We start from the raw sequence: 26,808 nt of genomic DNA, 5'->3' as shown, positions 1-26,808 counted from the left end.
GCTTTGGAACTAATTTTTGGAAGCTATATCGTCCCTGATGGGTAATTCTTCCAAAAATTTATTAACAAAGCAATCCATTTACAAACATGCAATCAGGCACTTATTCTTTTTGCCCTCACAAACCCCGAATAAAAGAAAAGACACTTTGGGAGAATTCCAAATGGGACCATAGGCAGAGAACACCCACTCCTGCATCTCTTAGTGCTGTTGTTGCTTAGGCATATTAATTTCTGTAAGAGCTGGACAATATGGAAGTGACACAAGATGGAAGAGAAGCTTATCAACAAACTAACTATAGCTATGCAAACAAATATCTTTATCTCTGAAATCAAGATTTCTACAACAGTCACATTTCACATGTCAAGAAAATAAATCTCATGGTACTACAGGAGATATGATTGTAAAGACAGGAATGTCCCCTGGGCACTTAGGGCCAAGTTTTTGCAATTCATCTTTAGAATAGCTTTGAAATGGAAATGAAAGAGTACAGGAAAAAAGGCATGGGAAGGTAAGTGAGAAATTCAGGTAGAGAGAAGGGGACACAGGTCAGAAGATGCCAAATACACTGCTATATTATATACAAGGGAAGCAAATATTTCAATGGGCCAAAAGGAGAAGACTTGGCTACTTCCTCCATAGTCATCGCTGCACTGTCACATGAGAACATTTCCTTTAAACCAGAAATATTCCCAAATGTATTCCATCAAAAACAAAGAAAAGGATGTTTTTTTATCTAATAAACATTTCCTAGAAATTTGCCACAAAAAAGTTTTTATATTCTAATGTTCTTTATCCCACAAAACCCCCCATATTTTTAGCAAAAAATCATGTGTTTTCAGTCTCAAAAACAAATGTGCAACTTGAGTTAAGCAATATTTTGAATTAAGACAAAAGCAGACTGTAACTGCATAAAGAAAAGTTCCTCTGCATTGAATTGATTTGGCAGATATTAGTACATATCCATATTTATAGATATGTAGGTACTATATTTTCTCTCATGGCTTTCTTTGTGCACAATGTAAAATCAATCACTGGGAAAAATACTTCCTGCCACTTCACCTGAAAGCCAGGCATCTTTTCAACCAACTCCTCTACAAGCCCCCAGGTAATCAGGCTACTTCTAAACCTTGTCAAATTTTTCTTCAGAACATTTGTAACACTCAGTCCTTTCTGCCTATCCCACACATGTAAGCTCTCACCAGGTTGCTTCTTGGTTACCACATCATGCCTTATCTCTTATTTTGTAAAACAAGATGTGTCCCACTCAAAACTCTCATGACTGTTTGCTGGTTTTGCACATTATGACTTTGGCCATGTCACTCCTCTCAGTGCTTTCTTGTTTCTCAAGAAACAAGAAATCTATTTTCATTTTCAAGAAGTTCCCAAGTTCTCTAAAGAACTATTCAACTCTTTCACCTGTAAAATGCTAGTTTTTACTGTCTTTGGATTCAGTCATGTCTCCCATTTCAATTTTCTGCCTAAATTTTTCTCAGATATCACGACTCAACTTGGAAAAGTCTCCCACAAACATTCACAAAGCTACCTGATGGCATTCTTTAGTAGTGTTCTTTAACACACTGATTTTACTCGGCTGTGTAAAAAGAGCAGGAGGTGAAATTCCTGTGCTGCTTAAATTCTTGCCTATTGTCCAGGTTAAGGATTTTCACTGTCTCCCTCTATTACTCCAGCTACACTTTTGCTACAAACTTTTGGCTTATAGCAAACGCAACCTAAAAATAAATATTATGTATTTTGGACGTTTTGGTCATAAAAGTAGCTAGAATAAAAAAGTTTTAAAAAAGTAGCTGGCTGTGTTGACATCTTGACTTCTACTTTGCAGTTTTAGCACTGCACAAATGTGGTAATTTAACATGACCAACAGATACCCTTCTCTTGGAAGAGAAAATTAATACATTGGTGAAATTTGACTATTATTATAGTAATTAATTAGTTTTCAGCAATCTGTTGCAGAGGAGTACTAATAACATGCCAGAACTTTATCAGCCTTCACATTTCTACAATCATACTACAAATGCATTCCCTATTATTAACTACCACTCCACAACCCTGGAAAAAATCTCTAAAAAACTGAGAAAAATTCTCTAACTTATGACTTGTCCAGACTTTCCGACCCCACCTTTAAGATATAAGAACTCTGAATTTTCAAGCTCTTGTTTGAGAATTTCAAAGTACTGCATACAAACAAAATTCTGGATCTATATCCAAGAGAAATGTGGCACCAACTCTGTGAAACAAAGCCCTGCTTGTGGTCCTATCTTCATCTGAACTTTTTCATTGTTCTGCATTGCTTCATAGCTTGTGTTTGTTTCCTTTATTAACTTTTAAAATACACACTGAGTCAATGTGAGATGGTCCAAGAGCAAATAACAAAGAAGATTTATTTCTAATCCTGAGAGATATCCTGTACCAGCATGGAGCACTTGGACAGAAAATGAAACATTACTTTTTCTTACCTCTCTGCCAGTGTTTGCTGTTCATTGATTCCAACATTAAAGAGCACTGGATACATGCGAAGCAGCTTTCCTTCTTTAATCTCTTGTGGCAGCAGCTCAAACATCTTTGCTGGAAGCTGGACCTCTATAATGTAATGTTCACTGGCAAAAATAATAACAAGAATAAGGATAGGGTTCTTGATTGATTTGCTTAAAATAAACTTCCTAAATTATAGAGAATGTATAGACTTACAAATTCCTCTGTTTTTCCCTTAATTGAACCATAAAAAAGAATGATTCCGCTTGCTTTTTTTAAGAGCATGACCAAGAGGAAAGGCAGGTATAACTGTATATAACTATAAACTAACTTCTTTACTGAAGTTAAAATAGGACTAAGCATGAAAGCAGCAAAAAAGTTCTCTGCTACCAAAATATCAATAAGAATACCTCAACTCTTAAAATGCATCTTGCTGAGTTACAAAAACAACTTACTTCCACAGTCACAATTTGATCTGGTATACATTCTAAAAGTAATAGGAGCAGAAACCTTTCACAAAAACCCAAAGTAAAACTCGCATTTTCTTCAGTGGTTGGATTTTCTCCCTGGGGGTAGAAAGCATCACCAATAACAAAATTGTCTCTGTGAAGATAATAACTGAAGGCTCATTACACAAACATGAATCCTGTTTTAGGAGGAGGGATATGATATATAGCAGTTCTGGACTTACATTTGTGTTTGGTCTGACTTTATCAAAAATGTGCTACTTTGTCTACCAGGTCAAATTCTGATCACATGGAACCCCCAAGCTGGATTTCACCTGCCTTGGAGAACTGATGCTTGACCCCACATAAGAAACAATAGGATGATGTTATTTTAGGTTTTATTAGCTTTAGAGTAATCAACTAAATAAAAAAGGAACAGACTAGAAGCAAACCCATTTGTTTCCAGGATCTGATCAGGGCTGACTGACAATGGAAGCTGAAATTTTCATTACTGCAGAGAATATTTGGAATACCACACCAGCAACAAGGGGTATTAGAGCAACAGGAGGGAAGATCTATCCTGCCTACAGAAGTCAGGCCAACGAAGTCACAGAGGTTTTGTATGTAAATTTAAGATGCATAATTGTTTGCACCTATTCAAATGATGATTAAGTCTCTCCAACTCTTCAATCACATAACTTGCTAAAGAATAAAAATGCCATCCAGACTGCCTACATGAAGAATTTGGATGAGAAAAGACAGAAAACCTTGAAGAAAAAGGTCAGTTTCTGCAGTAGCTCTGACATCTTTGGCAAGCTTGGGACGACTGGCACCAGCTCAAATGTTTGGAAAAACAGGTTCCACCTGGAAGAGCCAGTGGTGATGTTTAAACTTTATCCTGCTCATACATCTGAGAACAAAGTAGAACGGATCCGTGCAGACCTGTGATTGCAATGGAATTGCATTTAGCAAGGGCAGCAGCATCTGCTTAGTACAGGCTAGAAGCGGTGTGCAATCTTTGAGCAAATGCCAGATGTTCCCCACTGAGAGGGAGTACCAGTCCTGAACGGAGAATACATGTCTCAGGGAGGGGGGAGGAAAAACAAAATAGTTCTGCTTCACCAGTAAGTTTATGTTCTGTTTAATTAATTCACTCATGTGAAAGAAATAGAGTTAGCAAAAAGGGTAGTAAAGAATGTGTGTCCCATGACCTCTGCATAGCAGCATTAATTCTCAGCCTGAGAACCCTCCTGGCTGCTGTCAAGTGCTACCAGAACACTCCTGTGACTGTGCTTTGATGAACATGAGAAGAAATGTTGGTTTAGTCTCACTCAAAGACCATACACTGCAGAACCAAAATGCCACCAAACCACTGCATTGTTACATTTCACTACTCCCAAAATCACTACAAATCTCTGTGCGTGAAAGAATGCTGAGAAATGCTGATCTTTATATATTAGTACCAGAACAATTTGAGACTTTCCCCTTTGTCTTTTCTTTTTTTTCCCCTTTTTCAAAACATTTTTTGAAGTCTCGGAGATAATCTGTGGTAACTGTAAAAAGTCTGTTACCAATTGCACAAGGAAAACAATGGGTTTCTGATTATGGAAGGAAAAGGCTATAAAGATATGACAGAGCTGTCTAGGAAGTCCAGGAATAGTACTGAAGTCAAGTGGAGGCAAAAAACAAAACAATTCAAAGTACTGAAATCTGGAAGACTTGTTTCACAGCAGTTTACCAAAGATCTTACACGTCTATGATTATACTTAAAGGAGAAAAAGAAATATAACAGTAAATTTTATTGTCATATGCTTTCTCTCTTTTATGGCTAGATTCAATGCAGAGCTATCAGGTGATTTTGGCAGGATATGGATTAGGTAGATACAACATTTTCCAATGAGATGGAAAAATCACTACATAATTTTTAACATTTAATGATCTTTCAGGCAAATAGTGGAGAAAACAAGCATGTGTTTTAAGAGACTAAATAATAAATCTTCATCTATTTAAGAAGAAATTCTATAAATTTAGGTTTTAAATATTTAAACATATATGATTTGCCTAAACAGGACTACTTAAAAGATATCCCTCTTTCTTTGCTTTATTCTCTAATATTTGTTATCATCACATATGAAGATAGACAAACACTTATAGTCCTGTTAGAACACTTCTAAAAAGTACCCCCCATATAGCTGGGGTCATGGATCCTGCAGCTGTTTTGAGTTGGCTGAAATTGCACACCTTTAGCTCATTGCAGTAAACCCAAAACAAATAATTTACATGGACTTTGCTTTGTAAAAGAAAAAAAAATGCACACATGGTCAGTCACAGCAACTCAGCTTGGAGGTTCTTTACTCAGCTCTTCTTCCAGGTGAGTGCAATGTTTTAGATCACTTCAGTGTGGCTTTAAGTGCTAGTCCAGTTTTGGGCTTTCTTGAAAATACAGCGTAAGAGGCTGTGACACCTTAGAGAGCTGGGCAATCATCAGTTGTACAAAGTTCAACAAGTGAAGAGCCAGATTCTGTACCTGGGATGGGACAACCCTGGATGTATGGACAGACTGGGGAATGAGAGGCTGGAGAGCAGCGCTGTGCAAAGGGACCTGAGGGTCCTGCTCCATGGAAAGGTGAATGTGAGCCAGCAGTGCCCTGGCAGCCAGGAGGGCAACCCTGTCCTGGGGGGCATCAGGGACAGCATGGCCAGCTGGGCAAGGGAGGGATTGTCCCCTCTGCTCTGCTCTGGGGCAGCCTCACCTCCAGGGCTGGGGCAGTTTGGGGTGCCACAATATAAAAAAGACATGAAGGCATCAGAGAGTGTCCAAAGGAGGGCACGAGGATGGTGAAGAGCCTTGAGAGGAAACCGTGTGAGGAGTGGCTGAGGGCACTCGGTCTGTTCAGCCTGGAGGAGACTGAGGGGAGACCTCAGGGTGGTTATCCCTTCATCAGGAGGGGAAGTGGAGGGACAGGCACTGATCCCTTCACTCTCCTGGGCAGTGACAGGAGGGGCAGGCACTGAGCTCTTCACTCTCCTGGGCAGTGACAGGACTCGAGGAAACAGCCTGAAGCTGTGTCAGGGAAGGTTTAGATTGGATATCAGGAAAAGGTTCTACCCCACAGAGTGGTTGGGCACTGGAACAGGCTCCCCTGGAAAGAGGTCACAGCACCAAGCCCGACAGAGTTCAAGAAGCACTTGAACAAAGCTCTCAGGCACCAGATGTGATTCTTGGGATGTCCTATGAAGGGCCAGGAGTTGGACTTAGTGATGCTTGTGGCTCCCTTCAAACTCAAAGTATTCTGTGATTCTGTAAAGAATATTCGAGAAGTGCATATTTTGGGCTCTAATAAAAGAACGTGAGTTCCTGAACAGAACTTCACCTCCCCTGGGTGGCCAGTGTCAGCTACCCATACCAGGAGGTCAGTGCACTGCTAGACAGTGCCACACACTTTGGAGTGATTTTTTTTGTGCACACAGAATCTCAGGCTTAATCACTTCCCTAGAAAAAAACAATTACATTTGAATATGCTGACTCTTCAAGATAATAATTTGTAGTTTGCTTTTGTCTTGTGTTTCTGCAGTCTTTTAATCTCATTTTTTGAGCCACACCATATAACAACCAAACTGATCGAAAAATTGAGGATTTCTTAAACAATCATTACAAAATAACGAGGTTTTTCACCATCTTCTCTTTTTATGGTTGACTTCCAATGCTGTCTGATAGGAGCAGTTTCATCACAACTCTGAGGGGAATGGGACTCCTCCACATAAGCATTATAGATTTTATTTTTTGCTGATACCAATCCCATCCAGCGAATATCTGCCAGTAAGTACAGTACAGAAATCACAAGCTGTAGCTCTTCTTCCTAAACACTGACTGCTCCATCAATCCAGAATGCCTGAGGCAGCTGAAAACCCAGGCCTCTTTCAAATTCAGGACCTCCTGGTGTGACAGCTCAGTGTACCACAGTAATGGCAACAAGCCAGTAAATGTAGATGCTGGATTTTTCAGGATTTGTGGCTGCTGTGATTTACAAAGGATTTATTTCTTCTGTTTTATCCACACACCATAATTATTCTTAATTATTCCCAATGTGTTGCCTATCACACTCCAGCCTTCCTGTTATTTATTTCAATCCTTTCTCAGAAAGCTCATACGATGAGAGTGAATCATCCAGAATAATTAAGTAAATCAGTGGTGAAAGCCTCCTTCAGAGGAAACATATTTTTTAAAAGTTACTGCTTTTAGCTGAATTTAATTTACAGTCATCTTAAGAATAACGATATTATTTTCTGCAAAAGTAAAAACATTTGGAGCTTCAGACTAGAATAATAATAAAGATGAAAAATCCATTCTAATCTTGTTAACCCTCAAATAGCCAAAATTAATGCAGTATTGCAGTTTATGTCCTGATATTCAGCAGTACTTATGTGAGATTCATAAAGCATAAGTGATTTTGTGCAAGGATTTCTGAGATTGCATATGCCCTGTGTCATTTTCAGCAGCTAAAAAAGGCTTCCTTTTTCAAAAGTGACACTAAGTTTTGAAGGCTAAGTGGCATCTGAGTTTTTTTGGTTTCCATCTTAAAAACATTCAAGGCCTAAGTCTTGGAATTGCAATTTCATTTCTCACACTGAAATACAGATTCTGGAAATTTAAAACTAGGTTCTCAGAGGCAACATTTGTAAATAATGACCTTGTTAACTAAGTTTCAGTATCTGTGTGTGAACAATGCACCAGCAGCTCTGCATAACAGATATTATTCTGATTAATTTGCATTAGTAATTGGAACTTTAAGCTTTTTATCAGGAGAGTAACCCAGAGCCCCTACTACCTCACCTTTTGAAAAGTAAAACTACTGCACTTTCCATAAAGTAGAATTCAGCAGGAAGAAAACCATTAGCTGGGTTTTATGTGATACAGATTGAAACTGTAGTTTTGTTTCCTGGACTCCAGGAAACAAAGTTCTTACCGCCTTCCAGTTATAATAGGCAAAAAATCTTCTGATTTGGCTTCAATTACTTTAAACATAACTTTCTGCAAATCTGAAATGCCCACAGCCATGTCTTCTAGCATCCCTGCTTCTTCACCTACATGAAAAGATTAAAGAGATTATTTACAGCGTTGGCAGATCAGTCACCGTATAGGCTACAGTAAAGGAATATGAGGATTATATTTTCCAGTCTGTGCATCTAAAAATCACAGTTCTAAATCCACATTACAGTAACCTACATAAAACCAGACTGATTTCTAGAATTGTTGACAATTCTGTGGCCTAAATGGTGACTATGAGTATTAAGTAAATCTGAAAATCAACCTGCTCTATATAAGCATAAAATAACCTCAGAAAAGCCATTTTTCTGTATTCTTAAAGTGTTTAAAAGGTTTTCCTGCTGATGGAGGACAGAGGTTTTGAGAATAACAACGAGCATCATGCAAAACGGAGAAGACAGTGATCTCCAAGTGAGCAACTGCATAAAACAGCTGCACAAATGCTGAATTCCTCTGCTTTGGGCAAAAACTCTGATTTGAGGAATGATTCCAATAGATCTAGTTCAAAATTTGAAACATAAGGCAATTTCTCCCACCAAATTTTATTTTTAATACCTATCAAATAATGGCATCTATAACACACTACGAATGAAACAGTTTTCAGGCCATCTTCACATTATCAGCACTAGTGTTCAGAATGAGGCTGATAGGGGCAGTAACTGTTTAAATCTGCTATTTGGATTAGCTTTATAAAACTAGTTTTTTTGGTCTGCATGCAACAATTAGCAGGTTGTGTTCTCTGAGGAACTCGAAACAAGTTAGTAATTTTTGCTGCAGAATTTACAACACAGTACCAATGACTTCAGCTGTGCTATTATGTGCAAGTCTACTGCCTCATAAGGACAATATTTGATTCAACAAGCCAAATTATTGGAAACAGAGCAGAGGTTAAAATAAGAAATTCCTGGGTAAACATCTGGGCTGGGTACATAAGGAACTTTGTCCAAGAACAATACTTACTATATGTACTAAGGAGTCCTTCATATTGCACAAGCAATCCAACAGTATGAAGCTGTTGTAAAAATCCTTGATCATGTAAACCTGTGTGCAATTTGATTACAAATCCACAGACCAATCCAGCCAGCTGTAATGATAATTAAAACACATGCCATTAGGAGGTGTACTGTTACAAGACAAATAGTTAAAATGAGGCTCACTATCATTATACACAATGGAGGTAACACCTACATATTTGAGAAAAACAGCACAGATATTTCTGTTCAGTGACTAAATGATTTCATAATAATATATTATTGATGCTTTTTTTTTTTGATGTATAAAGTAGTGAAATATTCCCTTAATTTATATTAGATAAGCTTAATTTGTTTTGTGGCATTGTGAGTTATTTATACTGACATAAATTAGACCAGAACCTTACTTGTCAGGCTTTAAACACATAAGACTCTGAATTATGATGAATTTGAAAGTAGTTCAACATCTAATGCAACTGAACCTCCTTGGCAATTGCAACATATAACTTAAGGGAGAAATTAAGTGAAATATTTAGAGAAAAATCTATCTGAAAAAACATGATCTACAGGAGAAGACATACAGAGTTTTAGTTATTTGTTAAGGGATGACAGTTCTAAGGAAAGACATGCTGATAGTCTTTAAACACTTAAAATACTGCTACAGTTTATTTGAAAACAAATAAACTGCTCTCTATTTCCAAGGTGACCAGGAAAAAAACCCTAGCTCGGATGCTGCCTGGCCAGTGCCTCGTGAGGCCACATCTCTGTCTGGAGTGCTGTGTTCAGTTCTGGGCTCCTTAGGGCAAGAAACACAAGGAGCTACTGGAGAGAGTCCAGAGGAGGGACACAAAGATGATTTGGGGTCTGGAGCATCTCTTTTATGATGAGGAGAGACTGCTGGAGCTGGGCCTGTTCAGTGTGTAGATGACTGAAGGGGATCTCATTAATGCCCATAAATATCTCAAAACTGGTGCCCACAGAAGTGCCAGACTCTTTTCAGCAGTCCCCAGCGACAGGATGAGGTGTGAAGGCCATAAACTAGAACACAAGACATTCCACCTCAATGTGAGGAAGAACTTCTTCACACTGAATGTGGCAGAGCACTGGAACAGGCTGACCAAGGAGAATTTGGAGCCTCCCTCTCTGGAGACATTCCAACCTCACCTGGGTGTGTTCCTGTGTCACCTGTAGGTGCCTTTGCCTTGGCAGAGGGGTTGGACTGGATCATCTCCAGAGGTCCCTTAACCCTACCTATTCTGTGATTCTCTGATTATGAATTTCTGCAAGACATACTCAAAGCTAGACTTGAGAACTGTATAATCTAGCAAGTCTAAAAATAGATTTCTGGATCTTTCTTTGTGCAATGGCAGGATTAGGCAACTTTTCCCTGAAGACCTGTTTCTCTGACTCAGTGATAGAAGTACTATGGATTTGTAGTTACTGTTTAGTTTCCTATCACATTATAAAATATTTAGGTGAATATCATGGAAAATAAATTAAAATGTTGTGTCAAATTGGAAAAAAAAAAACCAACAACAACAAAATGAAAACCACAAACACTGACACGAACAGTATGCTTAGAATTACAGCAACAGAAGGAAATAAGTGACACAAGACAACCTACTGCTTGGCTAAAGACGATGTCTCTTCTTAGGGTCAGCATCAAACACTGGGGCAAACCACAGGCAAGTTCCTGGAGCAGGACAAACGCCATGGATTGCTTGGCCCTGGTCACCACCTCTCCCATGCAGTCCTTCAGTGTAATCACCAGTGGGTACAGCTGTTCATACCAGTCACCTAGAACAAAACAGGTCATCTGTTCCCCAGTGGAAAATTTGCAGTGAAAAACCCTTTTCTGCGAGGAAGGATGGCTGCAGCAGCTGTGTAGATCACCCTTCCCATTGAAACAACCCTGCAGCTCTCCCCAGACCACTGTGAGGCCAGAAATGCCACTGGAGAACATGCTTATAAATAGGACTCCATCTTACAACTGGGACTGGGGTTAAATCCCTGGCCTTAAAACAATTGCGCTGTGAAACAAGGGCCATTTTTAACAGCATCTCTGTAAAACTTGTACTTAAGTGTCACAGAGTATACAGGGAAACACATAAACCCTCATTTAGCACATAAAGATAAATAAAGTGGAGATGAAGATCTCCTGTTCTTTCCAGGACTTAAAACTGGCTACGCAAGAAATGAAGTAGCATCAAAAATGCAAAACCAGGGAGTGTAACTATATACTTAAGAAAAAGTTGGTGCTGGAGGGCAAAACACAATAAAATAGGTATCTGAAATGGTATCACCTGCTTAAGGTACAAGCTGGAAATATAATAAGCTTCAGATCATATTCTGCTTTAAATTTTTTTTAGCTTCTATTGTTCTCTTTAAATATTTAGAGATATTGAACTCATTTTTAGCTATTTCTATATGAGAGATGTAGAACTATTTTGAAACATGTTTTGCTCTGTTAAAATATATGCTAGGAATATCAGAAAAAAAACCCTAGTGAAATGCTTGAAAAATGAGATTCCTAAACACATTACAAAGGAAACAGTGATAACTAGGAATGGAGGAAAATCAGAATACCTTACATAAACTTGCCCAATAATCCCAGCTGTTCCTGAATTTTACAGGATTTAATAAAATCAGACCTGCATTGTAGTTGCATATGGCTTTGCCTATCTTCTAACTCAAGCAAATAATTAAAAACCCCCCAATAAATCCCCCTCCTTCCAAATCTACATCTCAGTTTCATTATACAGTTTAATATGAGAGAAATTAACACTCTAGAAAAATCTATATAAAAGTTGGGAATGCAACTGACTTAATACAATCCATAATTAGCTCATATTTTCTGTAGATTAGTGTAATTAAAATCAATGATAATTAAAATTTGTTGTAGTGAGGTGCAAGACAGCAGTGCTGTTTCAGGTAACATTCTGAGTCAGGCCAGTGAAAACTCGTTAGTACTGAGGAATTTCTTTAGGCAGGAAGACACAGTTGCCTGCTGCCAGTCAATTTGGCTGAGCACCAGAAAAACACATAAATTAATAAAACTGTAGCCAAGCAGACTGGAGAGAACTTTGAAAGCTGGGAGAAATTACAGAAAGTAAGGAGCAGGAAAGGGGGACAAGGACAGAGCAGGTACAGAGAACAACCTGAGCTCCTTTATTGTTTTTGTGGTCAGACAACGTGTTTTAACACAGTCATTCATATATTCATGGGTAATACAGACTGAGGAAGTGTTTCCTGGAAAACAGCAGTTCTAAAGTGAGTGTCAGCCTGACAAAACAGATCATAAGCCACCCCCAGGTACAAGAGCTCCAGCAAAAAGAGGAGATTTTATACATGTCATTGACTAACAGAGTGATGACACACTGCGTGCCAAGGTCTGCGTACAGGTTTTAAAGAGACTGCTGGAAAAATGGAGAGCTTGCAGAGCAGAGCTACCAAGATTTAGAGTTTAATCTCCTTAAGCTGATGAAAAAGGCTGAGCATCAACTTGAATTCCCCTCTTCATGAGGAGAAAATAACAAGGACTAACTGAGGTGTTTATCCTAGGGAATAAAAGCAAAAGAACAAACAGAGGCTGGTGCAAAACAGACGGGTTTAGAAATAAGGTAGACAAAAAGGTGTGATGTACTGGAAGTCAGTGTAGACAGACCAGGCAATCAAAACTCTGCTGTCAAGTCAAATTACAATCATTTATTAATTTAATCAATAAACATATGCCAATAAAAGAAACAGCTGCAAAATAAGCTCAAAATATATAATGCACACTGAACCAATAAGCAGGGCTGTATGTGGTAAGAATAGATTTTGTTGGCCGCTTCTTACTTCAGCAAATAATGAAAAAGATTATACTTGGCCATTTTAAAGTAAACTTGAAGGTACAGCAAACAGACATCTTTTCCTCTTTTCCTCTTCCATGGGAAAGGAGAGCTGGATACAGACACAGCCAAGGATGTGGCTCTGATAGCCAGGGCAGAAAAAGCAGAATTTCTAGAACTAACCACACTCCCTGAACCTGCTATTACAATTTCAGGTTATGTGGATAGGGCTAAAGAGCATTTCTGAAAGCCTTTTTCATAAAAGAACATGTACAGACAGGAGAAAGGGGAACGGATTCAAACTCAAAGAGAGTAGGTTTAGTTGGATATTAGGACAAAATTCTTTACCCTGAGGATGATGAAGGACTGGCACAGGTTGCCCAGAGCAGCTGTGGATGCCCCATCCCTGGAGGTGTTCAAGGCCAGGCTGGATGGGACTTGGAGCAGCCTGGTCTAGTGGAAGGTGTCCCTCCCCAACTGCTGCAGATGGGTTGGAATGAGATGCTCTTTAAGGTCCCCTCCAACCCAAACCATTCTTTAATTTTATCAATAGAAGGGGTCACATACTGGCCACAAGTCGCGTAATACCTGGATCTGTTTTTACTGAGCTGCCACTTAAACAGCCCATCTGCACTGGGGATTTCGGTTTCTTCAGCAACATAACTTTGTATTTCTCCTTCCTGAACTGCATCCTAATATTTCAGCACTCCGTTTCATCATAGTCCATTCTAATCCTGCTCTCACAGTGCTTAAAGCCTCTTCCATCTTTAAGCATCTGCAAATTTTATAAGCATCATCCATATTTCATAAAGCAAGTCAGTAATAAAAATACTGAATAATACCAGACCCTGAACAAATGTAAGTGGATTCTCCTTCATGCAGCCTTCCAGGTTGGCAGTAAACAACTGATAACCACCTTCTATTATGATTTTCCAACTTATTTTGCACATACCTTGTGGTAGTTTCAAGATAATTTTCTCACAACATTTTTTGAGGGGAGACTACATGTTTGGAATACTAACTTATTAATCTACCAACATAAGTAATTTTTGTCCGTAACAGTTGCATTAAAAAGGAACTCAAAGATTTGAAATTCTCAAGGCCATTTTTTCATTAAAGAACATTCATACTAAATTTATTAAAAATAAATCCTACTGAGTATTTAAAGTCCCAAAGAATACAAAGCCTTACTTACACAGGTATTTGGATTTTTGGTAAACAATAAAATTGTAAGTATGTAGAAAACCTTACTCTAGCAACTGAGAAAATATAAATTAATATAGAATATAGAGTTGCACATGTCACTAATAGAGAAGACAACCTCAGTGTGATTAAGTTTTCCAAAACAATCTTCTATTCCTTGCTCAGACTGAAACTTCTCAATTTCAGTTAATAAGCATGTCCAGTCCCCAGAAGGTGGAGCTAGTTGGTAAATCTGAGAGGGATTGCATTGTTTCTTGAAATAAAAAGAATGTTCGTGAATGGACAAGTATATTCTCATGCTTATGCTTTGCTTATAATCAAAATAAGAGGTTTATCAGAGACTGAGATCTTAGAAAAGCCAAGTCTTGGAAGAAAAAAAAAGGTGCTTAATCTTTGCTCTGTTAAAATTGCACTGTGTCACTTGCTACGCAGGATGTCCTGCTGCAAATACTCCAGCAAGAGTATGAACGAGGATCATTCATTAACAATGAACAACAATTCAAAAATACAGCAGTAACACCTACTTAATATGTAAGTACTGCAGCTTGTAAGTTGTTCCTTGAAATTGAGAAGCACTGTGAAACTGAAGTTTGTGAAACAAGCAAACAAATAAAAACCGTATTTTGAAGCTTCCAAATAAATTCAGTAGCTTTTGAAGAAAAAGACTGCTTTGTACACAAGGCACAAATTTAAAATACTGATGCAATTCATAAATAGATATTATTTGTAAAGGAGTTCTGAAGGAGTTATCTTAGAGCGACTGTAGAATCACTTTGTATACATTTTAGAATATAATATCTTTCAGAATACCTTTGTAGAATCACTTGAGGAAAGGAATAATACAAATCATTGCTTTTAACACATTCAGGGATTCACATACATTGACTCTTCAGATCTCAACTTTCTTTTAAATGAAAATCGCAATATTTGTATCCACAGCACAGTGGAAAATCCTTTGAAAAAGGCTGAAGAATTAACTGAATGAGTAAACATCTGAAAAAAAGACATTAGGAGCAAGAACAGAAGCAACAAGGAGACTCTGGGATGACTGTCAGGTTGCTAAAATGACATGGGCAGCCTGTCAGTTTGGAACACTTAGCATCCAGAAGAACTGTCAGAGCCTCCTGACGAAGCAGAGAAACTCAGTACAAAAATTGTGCTAGTCAGCCACTTGAAAGTAAAACAAGGCATAAAAACGAAACCTATTAAAATAAAGAACGGAAGGATGAAATTAAGAAAATAGTGCCACCTCTATGCAGTTAGAATGAGATTAAAACAAAAGCGCATGTTTGGCAAAGCTGAGTAAATATTCCATGTCCATTGCCAAGAGAGTGGTGGCAGTTCAGTCTGTGACAGGATTTGCCCTTTGGTTACTGGAAAATGCCCTTCAGTCCCATGTTCCCGTAATCAAAAGGCCTGCACAGGCAAATGACCTGCTTAGCACCCAGCTAGTCAGCTCTGCATGCTCATATCCGAGTTGCAATATGTCAAACCACATGTGAAATTTGATAAAGTTTGGCAGAAAAGCAAGCTCCTGCTCTTTTCAAAGCCAGGCCCACTGAAATGCTTAGTAAAATATGCTGGTAACCAAAAAAGGAAAAGCACTGATGCTTTTAGGAGCATAGCACTCCTATCTCCTTTTGCCCTAGCAACAGATAAAAAAGCCAATTTTGTCGTTGCTGTTTGTGCCACCTAAAATCCATGAATGGCTTTAAGTCACTTAAAACCTAAATGGTGTGAAGTTAAAAACAAAACCTTAAATAAAAAGCAGAAGAATGCATAATGTTGCACTCTTAAAGCAAAGGAGGGCACTACAGACATATAAATATAACAAATTTAAATATAAATGTGACATAAATGTAAGAGCAGACACCCACGAGGTAACCTTTCACTTGAGTTAATCACTTACTACCTGAATAAAAATAATCCATGACAGAACTGAAATGATAAAGTAAAACAACATAAATGAGCTGATATCACAAATTGAACATTAGACAAACTCTGTTTTAAGGAAAAAGGCAGGCAAATCAACCAACCAACACAGAGCAGCAGTAAATCCCTAAAACCAGCATGAAATAATTAACCCAGAATTTGATTTTACTCATCTAGGACAGGAACAGTATTTTAATTTATACTATTTTAGAGGGAGGTTTTAAAAGACTGAGAAGAGTTCACATATTCAACTTTGTACCACAAAAAGGTCAGCACCTTATTTCTTTATTTTGCCACTCAGCTCTTGGAGCTCAGTTTATCTCCAGCTGAGGGTTAAGCTCTTTAAGAAAGGAGGAGGCTTTGTACTCATAATGCTACAGCAGTTCTCACAGGAACAACAAAAACCTGAATACATTTTCCTGGTATTCCTGCACTTTAAAGTAGCAGTTTACTTTGCACAGTTTGGGTGTCCTGAAAAGTGATTTTGAATTCTTGGAATTTATTATTCCATTGCAATAACCAAAATTTTCTACACTGTCACATAGATTAATAGTTAAACTCAAAACCATCTAACCATACATACACGAGTATCTCAGCTTAGTCACAGTGAAAACAGAAAGAGAAGACAAAGGTAATAAAAGACAAAGCTAAGGAAATCTAACACACTTTAAAATAGGAGCAATGGATAAATCTTGCTCTGTGAATGCTGTGCTACTAAATATTCTGATATCTTGTTTTAGTTTGTTGAGTCAGTGAAATAGTTTTTCTTTCCCTTACACATTTTTCAACTTCTGTTAATAACCAAAGTACTTAGAGAAAGCAGTGCTGAAGGGATTGTCTTGTATTGCTGGGCTACATTCAGCACAGGTAAGGATCTCATCAAAAGGAAAAGGATGACACACAAGTGAGAGGAAAAAACCCAAAACCAACAAAAAAACATAAGTAAAATTGATGCAAAGACAAGCTTAAGAGAAAAGGAAAGAAAAATGTGAGGCAGAGGAAGGGAAGAGAAGAGAAAGGTTTTCACATGTGATTACTCTAAATAAATTGTCTGCTACTCAAGGAGACACAGACCACAGGGAATTTTTTCATCTTCCTGACTAAACAATATTTTATAATAAAAGCTTTTCTGAAGATGCAAATAAAACTAGCACATGACTTTATTTCCCACTTCTACCAGCACTGCATTGAAAGGATGCACTGAAAGGGTGCAGTGCCAATCCCCAGGGCGCTGAAAGTCAGAAATTTTGAATCTAGACTTACGTAGTATAAGATAATACAAGAAAAACGAATCCATATATTTCTGTAGCCATGTGGGTATGAACAGAAGTTTCCTCTAATTCCAGTTAGGAAATGTGGCAACGTTTCCCCGGTGCTCTTTGGTACCTATGCTGAGGGTTATCAGAGGCCAATTCACAGAGCTCACAATTCCATAATTCACTTAAAGGCAAAATCCAGGTGCAATCACACCGGCAACTCAGATTGTTTGAGATAATGTGATGGATCCTGTATGCATCAAATGAGGGAGTTCTCACCCAGGGCCAGCAGAGGAATAGCTGGGTGGGAGCTCTGATGGGATGGTACAAGGAGCAGATGGAAACAACAGCCGCTTTCAGCAGCCAGACACGGAGATCTGTCAGGGGCTGTGTAAGCACAAGAGCAAACTGCTGTGTTTCACTGGCACCTCTAATGCTGCAGGACAGGCTTTCACATTCCAGCTCTCGTGGAAAATGAAAAGGCAAAAATAAAAAGAATTTAATGTTGTCACATATTTCTCCAAGGCAAACCAGACAAGAGTTAAAAGAACAACAAAAAAAAACCCCTCTCCTTAAAAATCCTTCTACTCTTTCTGATTTATCCTGCAGAGGCTTCATAATCCTGCAACTGATGAAACCATAGCATGTTACCTTGGTAACTGTAACTCAAATTCAGTCTTTAGAATACACTCAAAGGTCAGACTGCATGAAAAGTTAAGGCTAAGGAAGGTATAATTCATATTGAAAGGCAGAGTACAGGAAAAAAACCAACAAACTGCTCCAGTATTTCAAATTACAAAGATTCCAAACAATAAATATAAACATGTTTGGGGGGAAAAAAAAAAATAAAAATCACACAATGTCACCACTGAGACTGCAAATAGAAACCTACTTTAGGAAACTCTGAATACATGTTACAACAACATCTGTATTTCTGTGAAGATGCTAGTGCATCAAATTATTGTCATAACACTTTCTGTCATCTAAAATGAAAACTTGTGTATTCTTTGAAAGGTTTTTCACTGCTATATGCTACGAAAAACACAGTCAGGTTCACTAAATAAGCAAAAATTTCATTCCATACTTTCATCCCATACTAGGCATATTTGTCAATATTTTATTCAAAGCTCTGTTTTCCTGCTTTCTTACAAAAGCAGCCGAATTTCTCCAAGGATCAGCTGCAGAACTAAAGCAGTTTCAGACTCAAAGATCAATCTGTGTCCATACATTTGAAGCATTAATGAAATACATTATGGTCAAATATGCTCAAATTATGTATAATATATAATAGCAAGACGTGGCAAGCTTTTCATTTATGTCATGTTTGTGAATTGTAAGTAGCACAAAGGTCTGTAATTTTAGAAATGTATCTATGGGTGTACAGACAGTGTGATTCTGTATCTAGGAAAATGCTGTGAACTCACAACCAGGCTTCGAGTGTAAAATGAAGCAGAATTAAGGCCAAATTTATAACTGTAAACTTGGAATCTCAACCTCTGTGTAGGTGCTCCACAATGCACCCTTAGGGTTTCATGTTAAATTTCAGAGAGAGAGATGCAGAAAAAAATAAATATCTAAACCCACACTTTCATAGAGAAGTTAAGAATGAAAAATTCTGACCCCACAATTTTGAAAATCATTAGGGAACCAACTTTGGCATACACCTGGATAGCTCTTCAGAAAGCTCCATCTTTAAAGTTAGTTCTATAAAAGAAAGCAATTTTAACATGTCTCCATTTCTATATGACCTTGAGTCCAAGGTATTCCAAAAGTGATGTCTTATTCAAAAAGAACATGAAAACACAGCAGTCTGCCCCACAAATCTCTGCAGTTCTCATGTGAGGGAGGGAGTGTTACAGAACTTTCAGGACAGCTCAACAAGAGCACTGACTGCTCCCACTGAAGGACACCTGTAGTGATTCAAGAGAAATTGGGATAGCTCTGAAACCAAGGAAAAATGAATTTTTTCCAGCACCGTAGCAGTTGGATATTTTTTGTGTCCTTGGCCCACCAGCTCCAAAAGACAACTTCTCATGTGGATGAAACTCATCTGTAATTTTCTAACCATTACAGCTATCATTATTGCTTAGCAAGAGCTACCTTTCATGCTACTTGATGGCTGCTCATTATAGTACTTAAAATGATGTAACTTTCCTTTTTTTTTTTTTGGCTTGTGACCTAAAAGCTCTAGCCAATATTCCATTTGCCTGTGTAGGGTGTGAGCCTGAATCAAAGCTATGAGCACACTAGAATTAAAGACTCAAATGGACTGGTTAAATCCATATCATGGCATATAGCAGAGGATATGTTCAGGGGGTTGAAGAGAGTGAAGGAAATTGTGTAAATGTTCACGTTGGCATGAACTAAGCATGTTAGAAAGCATTCAAAAATAATCATCCAAAATTATAACTTTCTTTCAGATAGAGAGAAGAAGGAGGTATGGAAATCTGAACTTTTTTTCCATAACTATGAAATACAGACAAAACCCACGATGTGTATTTCTGTGCATATACACACAAGTGCACTGCAGTCACTTGAGGGAAAGTCTGGGTGAAAGTATACTACTATTTTACCTGCAAAACATTTCTATAAGACATACTGGACTTCTAACAATAGCAGGAGAGCTTGTTTGCACCACAGGGAAGAGAAAGGAGCTAGGAACAAGAACGATGTTCAGTTTTGGTCTTTTAATCATGATTAATATGCTTGGGTTCACCATCTAAGGAATCTTCTAAGTTCAAAACTACATCTACCTGACTGTTAAATATTAGTACCTTCTCTGAGGAAGGCAGGAAAGGTGTAGAAAGCTGTGTTGATATTTTTCACCTGCAAACCTTCAATAGAGAACAGAGATAATATCATCTAACTCTTTAACATTACATGCCTAGTAGACAGAAACTTAGAGAACCAAAAAGATAAGGAATAAGCTGCTCTCTGGAATATTCATACAAAATCAAGTCCAACACACCTGGCACTGAACACAAGGATTCCAGGACTCCAGAACAAAACTCTCACACTGGTAAAAAATGCAGATGTTACAGCTGCATTAAAAATCAATTCTACAACCAGAATCTCATCAGTACTACACAAATGACATACAACTAAAGAAGTAATTGTAATTCTTATTATGTAAGAAAGAAATTACAAGTAAATACAGATAACTTTAAAACTCTTGATGTAAAATAATGTCATTAAATTCTGTGGAGAACGTGTAAGGGAAGACACAGGATAAAACGCACAACAACAAAAAAAGTCTAAACTATGCAAAGCTCCATAAAATAAAGTAGTTGTGTTGGATTGTTGTTTTGTACGGGGAGTTGTTTTATTTAGCTGAAGAGTGGCACAAAGGTTGGTTCTGATTTCCTTACCTTAGGATTACAACCACTATCACTAAAGATCTGTTTCATTTGTTGCAACACACTTTCAGACTAGAAAGCCTCATCGGACTTGTTAAGCAGATCTGTTCTATGCATCAAGAATGCAAACATGAATAAGCCATAGGAGAAGATCAGAAGATTTGGTGATAAGGACCTGCTGTGGACAAAATTTTCTTTATATCATCCCACGGAATTATTCCACTTGGCCTTTTGACATAGGCTGACAGGTATATCCAGGTAAACATGAATTTTATCAACTCAGAAAATAAAAATCAGTATATCACCTCAGAAAAGTGGAAGGGTTTGCAGGAGAATGACACTGATACAGAATGTTCACCTTTCCTTACAAGTTTTCTATGGGGCAAGATACAGCCCAATTTTTTTTTCCCTCAAAATACTACATGCAAGTAAAATCTCAAGGAAATTAAATTACATCAGCCTTCAAAAACAAAACATTGTGGCTTCAAAAGGTTTACACTCCAGCACAAACAGTTGAGCATGGCAAGCAGTCTGAGCACACAATAAAGCTGTACTTTGATAAATAACTCCTTGCAAGTGTGCAAAACCTTGCTATTAGTACTCTCATCAAAGATCCTATGGAGTCTTCTCTAGATGACTTTTCTGCAGTTATTTAAATTTTTATTTACTCTTGTCAATGATTTTTTTAAAAATTAAGGGGAGTAGCTTACCACCTGTATGCAACGCCTTGCAATCTGCTGCTGTAGGCTCATTTTCACCCTCTTTAATGTTGTTGATGTTGTCTTTTTCAAGCAGTCTGTCCACCATGGCAATAAGGCAGTTCAAACTCTTTGCCACATTGGCCCACACCCTGTCCTGAAAAAAACAGAATTATCACTGCATGTTACTGAAGACGGAAGAAAAAAAAAAAGAAAGTTGAGACAGACAGTATAAATGTCTGCAAATTACTAGAAATAGAAATTACTAGAAATATTAGCTGTCAGCATATGACTTTCTATCATCCTTCAGCCTATTACCAACTTAAGCCTTTTTCATGGAGATTTTTTTTGCAATGTAAATGAACTCAAACTCTTATGGTTTTAGACGCTAGAGAGCACATGGTTCAAACTTGACATGAAAATGCAAAGTTTCAGGTATGATAGCAAGGAACTGAGCAGTTTGTCTATTTAAATGATTTCTTAAGAGTGTAGACACATTCAAACCTGGTGTGGGACTGCCAGTTTTGTCATAGTACTTAAACTCTTTTTGATAATTTAACATATCCTGGATTTTATGACATCAGTTACTGTGCTGAAGTAAATGTTAAATTCAAGGTCTAGAATGAGAAACTTGCTGTCATGGCATGTTTATTAGGTAACAACAATTTCAGTTTCACTCTTCACCACTCACATGAACTGCAATCGTGACACTTAACTGAGTTTATAATAAGTAAGAATTACAGGAGTAATAGAGTGGTAGAGGAAATTCTGTATGAGCAGAGAACAAAAGAAATAATGTGGAGCATAAGAAAGAGCTGTTATCCAACAGAGATATAGGGAGGGTCCTTCAGATGCTGGATGCTACAGAAATCAAAGCTCTTGCACCTACTTTTGCAGCACTAAATAAGGAGGAAAAAACCAAGTCATCCAAGAAATGAGGCTGTACACAAGACACGCAAGCAGACGAAAACCAAACCATAACAAACCCACAGAAACCACTCCCCAGCATGTACATGTTTCAGTGCCAAGTCATTCTGAAAATAATGCAGAGCAACCAGAGTTTACTTGAGGATTAAAAATGGGAAGATAATATCACCACTTTGTTTTGTACTTTACAGTGCCTGAAGCATTATGTATATGTTAGGTCTTCAGGAACAAAAATGAAGTTACAAAAATAACAAGAGAAGGTTAAAGAAAACTGAAAACTCGGAGAAAAACGGTAGTTCCATATAAATGGCAACACTTGGATTTTGAGTGAAGGTAAATCTACAACTACTACTAAGGCAAGCTTTTAAATCTAATGTTACTTTTCAACTATGTGCCACACTTAAGCCTGACTAGAGGCATCTGATCTTTCCCTGCTCCCTCCTCCTGAGAACACAACTGTGACAAGTGACATCCTGACCTAAGACATCACGTGGGCCTGCAGACAGAAGCATGGGCTTGCCCAACCTGTACAACAGAGTTCCTCTCCTCCAGCTCCCCAAACCTGATCCCTGGAGCATTCTTGTGAGCTGCCTTAAGGACAATAAGCATCCAGTTTATAGGTGAACATGGAAATAATGGCTTCATCTTCTCCCTAGATAAACCCATGTTTTAACCATACCATAAAAAAGATACTGTTGATTTACAAGAGACAAGAAGCTGCTCACACTCAAGCAGAACTGCATTTATTCCACAACTATTTTAAGTGCTGCATGTACAATGCAACATGTGGAAATATCTGCACCCGTACATGAAACAAACCATTAGACACATGAGTATTTGATATTTAAATGCTTAGATACAACTAAAAGTCAAAAGACAGAGAGCAGGTATAGATTCTTTCAAAAGTTCCCTCCTTTATGCACCTCAAGCAATCCTGAAAAAACAATTAGAATATGTGTGAAATTACTGATTTTTACCACCCACAAATATAATTTTGGAGAAAGGGGCTCTATGAAAAGCAGTGAAATACTGAAAATATAAAAAATTCCCCCAAGTATCTGTATGATACTGGCCCCAAGTATCAGGAAGTTTTGCCAGAGAGTGTCAGGGAGCTTCAGAGATTGCAGTCACTGGAAGTTGCTGGGATATGCAACTCAAGTTGCTCAGTGAGGCTGCAGCAGCGTAATTTCCCTTTCCTCTCTCTGCTGGTGGAGTTTAATCCCCACACAAAAAAGCATTAAGCTCTTAATGAGCATCTGGAGTTATTGCACAAGCAACACAAATATGAGCCCTTGTTTCACTTTGGAAAGAGCACTTTTCTCTTTTCAAACCAACTATTAACCCAGCATTGAGATGATGTCTATGCAATATTCGCACAAACATTCCCTGAGGGTTTAGAAGCAAAATTCATAAACATCTGTAGACAGAAAGCTCGTTCTTATTATCATGTATCTGGCTTTTTTACATACAAGCAAGTGAGAGGGAGCAAGGGCCTGTCTCACAGCTCTTTTTCTCCACATAGGAGGTTCCTGGGATTGTGGGCAGATAGAAAATGTAGAGGTATCTCTCATTCTGCACCAAAAGCAGTCACATTTTTCAAAGAAGGCTGTCGAAATTCTGCAGTTTGGCAGGAACAATTTTCAAGTAAAAATGCAGTTTCCAATCAGTGAAAATCAAGCGGCTTTCTATGATTCTCCATGAGAAGAAATTAATCCATTTCATATTGTCATCCTTTACTATTTCCAGAATATTTTCCTGTAGCATAGCATACTTTCCACCGACCTTTCATCTCCATAAGCAGTCTATTTTCAATTTGCCCAAGAACAATCTTACAAGCGATCACTTTACAGCGTGTGCCAAGTTAAAGGACAAAACACAGCCCATGCAGCCTCTTAAGCACGCATTCTTATAAACCCTCTGGGTCAAGTGAAGAATCAGGAGAAATATTTCTTGATACACTGAAATACTAAGACCCTAGTTTTCTAAGCAGAATACTCTTCCCCTGATCACAGGTTTCCCACTAGTTGCTACAGCAATGTGGATGGTAAGTTTTGTGGTATGACAGAATGAGAGACAAGATCTGTCTCTCTCATTGCTGCTTCTTTAAGTACAAATATCAAGACAATGACAGGAAAGGTGGAAACCTATAATAGGACTTGACCCCACTGAGACAAGGCAGACATATTTACATCTTCTACTTCTTCCAAACTTCAGAAGCCATCTGGAATGTTATGGAGTCCTGGCACGTGTAGCTAGGTGTTGCTAGTTAGAAATGCCCATAGTCACACTTCTATGGTCACCTCTGCTGTGGCACTGGCAAGCAGACATGAACACTGAAATATCTCCATGGAAAGCTAGGCCTTGGCATCTGTGAAAGCTGGGCACTTCTCCTAGGACAATTAAAAATGAACCTGTAAAATAATTCTCTTTCATTCACCCAATTGAAAAAATTATATATAATTAATTTCCATCTGATCTGAAAGCATCATTAAAAAGGACAGCTTCCTCATTTCAGAGAGCAAGAATGGATACTTTTTTCTGTTACTGCACCTAACTCAATGTCTTCCTTCTAAATACATCCAGTCAGTGGAATTCCAGAAGCTGTCTCTTTGTTTTTAAATGATTCTCAACCTTTCTGAATTCCCCACAGAACTCCTCAGTCATTTCTTGTCCCTCCATATACACCCCTGCAGTTGGGTGCATTACTTGTGCCAGGTATGACACAGCATCTGCACTTCCCAGCACTCTGAAGATGCTGTGTCTCCTTCATGCCAGTGGATACTCAGATATTTCCTTAAGGTCCTTTTGAGCTCTGTTCAGAGGTAAAGGAAATATCTTAAGTAATGTACATGATTAACACCCCCTTGTGCTGTGGCACACACATCAGTCTTTCAGCCCCATGTCTGATCACAACATCAGCATTTGTACAGAGCTTATTGGAAATTCCATTTTATCTGCTCTTTGTAGCTCCAGCCCCTCGAACCAGTCAGAAGTGTAGAGCAGACTCAGCTCCAAGTGGCAGTGTGCCCACCTTTTCTTGTATTATACATGAAAACTTGCTTTGTGCCACCCTGCAGGGAAGTTCTAGGATAGCAGAAGCAGCTGGTGAGAGAAGAATATCTACCCAGAGGCAATGTAAAACTCTCAAGTTAAATATTTTTCCTTCAGCAGTGATGCCTTCCTGCTGCCTGTGCATAGTGCACCAATATAAATAGCTCAGCCCATACTGCTGTCAGTGACTCTGGGATGAGCCTTTGTACTTCTGTGATGGTCATAAGGCAACACAGCCACATGAAGTGGATGGAAAATGGGGTCAGCTTAAAGAGTTGTTTAAGGATTTAGATTTTAAGCAAAACCAAAATTCCAATTGCAAAATATAACACTAGTGCTAGATAATAGTGAGAAAAAACCCCACAGCAGCAAAGATGGATAGAGCATTGTGCATGCAAAACAACATAGCTCAAAGTTTTTTTCCTTTATAGTTGAGTTTTACAGTAGATTAAGTATTTTTTTCAAATTTTATATGCATTTATTCTTTCTCTTTCCATCATGCTAATGACAATTTGATTATTAAAACTCATAGTATTTATCATCTCTGCTGACAGAAAGAACTGAAATCTATCCAAAGTCTAATCGTTCAAATTCAGAATAAAATCACAACATTTCTCAAAGATTTATACTCTCTCAAGTTTGATAGTGGCTCAGTCTAACTCAGGAAACAGTAAAAGATACACTTAATTTTTAAACAAGATAACCTTACTAATTCAGCAAAAAAAAAAAGAAATACCGTTTAAAATTACCCACTTATGCAATGTAATAGGTGAGGTTTAAGCAGATATTGTTTCATCAGTAATGAAACACAGCAAAGCTTTCTCTTCAGAGATGCTAAACTGCAGTACTAAATTAAAATACAGCTTCCACAAAGTGCCACTTTTTCCAGTGCAAAATTTCTCTCTTTTACGAAAGCTATTGTGTTATTTACATTTCTGAATGTTTCAACAGCTGAAAACAAACGTTTTGGCTTAAGTTCAAGGAAAGACCCACCATTCTAGCCCCTCAAGTTGTTGAGAAAACAAGAAAAAGTGAATTAAAGGCCCTAAAACTGGAGGACAAATAAGAGTGAATTATTTATTTATTGTTTAAATCTCATGACTACTTAATGCATGGGGCTAGTAATAATTGCCTTTCTTCTAGAAGAAATATATTCTTCTTCCTTTATTTTTCGTGTGGATAAAAATTACAGTTCAGGTGCAATACCATAGCTCACACAAGTTATTAATTATTTACAATAGAGATGAATATGCTGGCATCCTTTACGTTTATGAGAATACAGTGATGAACTCAAAGAATGAGCCTGGACTGAATAAAAATTGCTTGAGTACGTATGTAACAAAGTAACAGATCTATTATGAAGACATCTACCAAAATAATTGATTTATAAAATCTCAGCCATATAAATAATACATATCTTTGAAAGATATGCTAAGAATGTTAAAATTCAGAAGTTATATTTAACTCTTTTACACAATCTCAGACACCCTCTAAGAACAGAGTGTAAGGGCAAAGGGCTCTGTTCTCTGAGGGTTAATTCACATGTATTTGAAATGGTTACAGCCTGAGGGTTGGAGAGGGGTGTTGGAGGGAGTGGGGAA

At 37.9% G+C, this 26,808-nt stretch overlaps 1 protein-coding gene across 6 annotated transcripts in view; it reads right to left on the bottom strand.

Moving 5' to 3' along the window:
* Positions 1-26,808, bottom strand: part of INPP4B (inositol polyphosphate-4-phosphatase type II B) — a 294,269-nt gene that overhangs the window by 39,342 nt on the left and 228,119 nt on the right. For 5 of the 6 annotated variants that reach the window (XM_088164137.1, XM_088164138.1, XM_088164136.1 and 2 more), the window contains exons 17-21: positions 21,242-21,386; positions 10,579-10,751; positions 8,944-9,067; positions 7,904-8,021; positions 2,475-2,615 (exon numbers count right to left, since the gene is read on the bottom strand). In XM_088164137.1, coding sequence (XP_088020263.1) covers positions 2,475-2,615; positions 7,904-8,021; positions 8,944-9,067; positions 10,579-10,751; positions 21,242-21,386 — 701 coding nt within the window. The remainder of the gene's footprint in view (positions 1-2,474; positions 2,616-7,903; positions 8,022-8,943; positions 9,068-10,578; positions 10,752-21,241; positions 21,387-26,808) is intronic. The other variant, XM_088164134.1, reaches the window with a different exon arrangement.

This window comes from Sturnus vulgaris, chromosome 4 (assembly GCF_052056855.1).
Source record: "Sturnus vulgaris isolate bStuVul1 chromosome 4, bStuVul1.hap1, whole genome shotgun sequence".
Classification (NCBI taxonomy): domain Eukaryota; kingdom Metazoa; phylum Chordata; class Aves; order Passeriformes; family Sturnidae; genus Sturnus; species Sturnus vulgaris.
Note: the sequence above shows the minus strand (reverse complement) of the source record. Positions and strands in the feature narration are given on the sequence as shown.